Source organism: Saprolegnia parasitica, assembly GCF_000151545.1.
Source record: "Saprolegnia parasitica CBS 223.65 unplaced genomic scaffold supercont2.751, whole genome shotgun sequence".
Taxonomy (NCBI): Eukaryota; Oomycota; class Saprolegniomycetes; order Saprolegniales; family Saprolegniaceae; genus Saprolegnia; species Saprolegnia parasitica.
This window is the reverse complement of record NW_012157145.1, coordinates 1-3,482: the sequence shown is the minus strand read 5'-3', so window position 1 is coordinate 3,482 and position 3,482 is coordinate 1. Positions and strand designations below refer to the sequence as shown.

Below are 3,482 nucleotides of genomic sequence, written 5' to 3'. Positions count from 1 at the left end.
GCCGTTTTCATGTTTGAGGAGCGCAGTGCCACCAATTTCATGGCGGACGTCATTGAAGCCCACGAATGCGCGAATGGCTGCGTGGAGACGATTACTGGCGACGGATTGCGGCGGGGAATGAACGAATGGCGGTTCTGGACCCGCCAATCGTCCATTACGACAGTAATTCGCCTTCTGAACGGACGCTTTGTGACGCAAATCGCCCGGATACGGGAACTTGGATTCGTAAATCGTCGTGTGCCACGTTATCCGGACGAATAATGCGTTCATCCGCCCCGATAATTCGTCCGTGTGGGCGAATAAACAGCTCATTTTAGACCCCCACCCGCCAAAAACGCCGGTTTCCTCAATAGCTCCTAAACGGCCCACGAAATGTCAGAGTTTTAGCCAATCCAACGACCACATTGTTTCCTACGCGTTGTCATTTGCTATTTATCTTACCACTATTCACAATAACAACCAATCAACGATGTTTTTGTCTTTCATGGCGCTCTCATTGGCCAAAAGTTGGTGCGTCGTCGTGGTAGACCATGACGGAGCAGGACTAAACAATGACCACTGCAATCAATGAACCCCCATGCATGTCCAATCATCGTATACAACGTCTTGAAGCCCAGTTCTGTACGAGACGTAAAAGACGACGTGATGCTGCACTAGTCGTACGTACATTTTCTCTGTGTATTTATCTGGTACAAGGTTTGCCGTTATCAGTAGTCGATTTTTTACCTGTCGAGTTACTCGTGGTTGACGTTTGTCGAAGGAGGTGGCGCTGGAGAAGCCGTCGCAGTCGCATGTGTTCGCAAAGAGCGTCGAGGAGCTGAGCGTTCTTGCGCCTCGCTCGCTGGAGCGCCATGCCTTCGGCTTTTGCCAGAGCATACATGGCATTGTTGGACGGACGTCGGACCTTCCGGTGGCGGCGCTGGAGCTCCGCCAGATGCGACTGAAGCGCCGTGATCGTGAGCTCGAGCTCGAGCGCGCGGTTACGTCGGCGTCGGCGGTGCATGGCTGCTGGTGCGCGATCTTTCGGGGCGTCCGCGATGAACGACGAGAGGTCGTCCGATGACGCGGAAACGAGATCGTCCGAGTCCCAGTTGTCCAAGTTGGGTAGTCGCACTGGCAACACGTCCGGCAAGTGTGTGAGCGCTGCTGAATGCATCAGAGTAAAACAATAGAACACGAGGGATGTCTCTCGCAAGGAGAAACTGCAAATGGCAAACTCATGGAGCGAATCCAAAGAATTCATTTTGTCTCGCATTGCTGGCTGCTGTGCGAACGTAGGTGTACAACGTACCAGTTGCAACACAGCCCATGGATCTTGCTTTGCCCTCTGCATCGTTGGCACCACGATTGCAGCCACGATTACCACAGTAAGCGCTTTTAATTCGTAAAAATGGTGGCCTTTGGTCGCGACGTCGCCGAGGCGCCTTGTAAAAATGGCGATCCAAAAGGCGTCTCGATCCGTGCAAGGATCGTTTGAGCGTGTAACACGGTGCTCGAAATCTTTTGAAAAACGCGTATTTTGCATGTCCTTCGATGTAGTTAGTACATGGCGCTATTGGGATTTTTGCGGCATTTATGCAGAAAACAAAACTCGTTTTTCGATAGATTTTTTCACCAGTGCTACTTCGTAGCGTCGTTGAAAAGGGCATCGAACAGCACCGAGATCTGCCCCTAAAACACGCTAAACGGTGAGGTATTATGTACGAAGTTGGCCAGCGTGATCCGCAGTAGCGCCTGTCCACTTTGGAATGATGGTCGAGAGTGATGGTTCTGATGGACATCTGCTTTTGTTGGGCGTTGGCTGGTGAAAATGATTTGGTCACCACGGCAATACTGTACGCGTACGAGGTGGAGTCCAAGTTTTAGTGCAGCTCGATTTTCCGTAGTGGCGTACAGCCATGTCAAGCTCGCCCAGTACAGGTAAAGAGTCTGGTCAAATTGACTCAAGGAATTCCTGAGGACTGGAAAAGGGGTAAAAATGCCTAAATCACGTTGTAAAGGGAGCACCAACCGACGATTGCGACCCAACGCTCTTATCGATCCTCACACCGCACGACGCCCAGCTTTATTCTACGCTAACGACCGATGACCTGTTCTTTTTCCATCTCGATTGCTCCCGAGGCGCCCCGTTTTTAGGCCGCACCTAGATCACGTTGCCGATCGTCCTGCACCGCGACCTCCAGTCGTTGACGCCACCTCGGTCGCTGGCGTCTCTCGAGGGCCTCAACACACTGCGTAGCTTTGCCGCCGACGTCAAAGCCTGGAGGGCCTTTACACAGCGAGTCGTCATGGGCCTCACCCGCGGCCCCCGGACGACTTCAGAAGATCAAGACGAGCCCCGCGCCCCCGCCTGCGCAGCCACGGCCCGGCGAACGAATGAAGAAGGAGATTGCTAGACTCTACGTATGCGAACTCTTTGTGACAACGAAGATGACGCGAAACACGTTCATATATAAATCCGTCTTGCACCGAACGCCAGACAAAGGAAGGCCGTAGTCCCGAACACCAGCGTGCGTACTTGCAGGCAAACAAATAACTAACGCTAACTGACTCCTGGAGCTCTGGCCACAGGCTCCTATACAGTCCCATCCTGACGGTTTTTCGGTAGGACTATCTTACTGATAGATTGATACCAACACATCGCCGTGTCTCGCACTGTAGAGCTGTGCAGACACAAATATCCAGTGCTCAACCACTGAATGAGGCGTCTACTGCGCCGGTTACAGTATCGCCAGCACGAAAGCAGGGCTCGGCAAGATCACCAGTATATTCAAGACCAGTTGCACAGCGCTACAAGTTCAATGACCATAGATCGCGCAGACCCAACACAACACTCGACACAACACAACACGACACACTCGACGCCCAATGCCCTGTGGTTAGAAGTGTTGGCTCACAACAATCGTCGATACCTTTCCGTGCGACCCCAACCAAGGGTAAATAAAAACTGCTTGAACCTAGTCTCTGACCCCAACAAAGCCTTCCGATATTGGATTTGGATGTAAAAAGCTTTGCCGAATGTTCATTACGTCGTGTCGCCTTGATGCTCATCGCGTCTTCCAGGACCTGACAGCTTACCACTTGTTGCGCAACTCGTTCGTGAAGAGCGAAACGAGCTCGACCCACGCCTGCGTGAACGGATACTTGGCAAGAATGTCCTTGCCGATAACCTTGACGCGCTCGAACACAACTGCGTCTTCCTTGGAAGGCTTGGCGCCGTTCAAAAAGTTCGTTTGCGCGCCCTGGAGCTTGGCCTCGACAGCTTCAATCGTAAAGTTGGCCGTCGTGATCGCGCCCGACGCAGGCTTGGCGACCTGCTCGTCCGGCTTCATGGCCGGGAACAGCAGCACTTCCTTGATGTTGAACTTGTTGGTCAAGAACATGGCAATGCGGTCGACGCCGCAGCCCCAGCCACCCGTCGGCGGAAGGCCGTACTCCATAGCTGTGCAGAACGACTCGTCGTGGGGTTGAGCTTCGTCATC

At 53.0% G+C, this 3,482-nt stretch overlaps 2 protein-coding genes across 2 annotated transcripts; both read right to left on the bottom strand.

Annotated features, from left to right (window-relative positions):
* Positions 1–493: 493 nt before the first annotated feature.
* On the bottom strand, positions 494–1,156 carry SPRG_17750 (hypothetical protein; the record flags this gene model as incomplete). Its single annotated transcript, XM_012357138.1, has 3 exons — positions 494–544; positions 601–653; positions 727–1,156. 3 exons carry the CDS (start codon positions 1,154–1,156, stop codon positions 494–496), a joined length of 534 nt encoding a protein of 177 aa, XP_012212528.1.
* A 1,918-nt stretch (positions 1,157–3,074) lies between these two features.
* Positions 3,075–3,440, bottom strand: SPRG_17749 (hypothetical protein; the record flags this gene model as incomplete). Its single annotated transcript, XM_012357137.1, has 1 exon — positions 3,075–3,440. The coding sequence occupies one exon, from the start codon at positions 3,438–3,440 to the stop codon at positions 3,075–3,077; it is 366 nt and encodes a 121-aa protein (XP_012212527.1).
* Between the last annotated feature and the right edge of the window lie 42 nt (positions 3,441–3,482).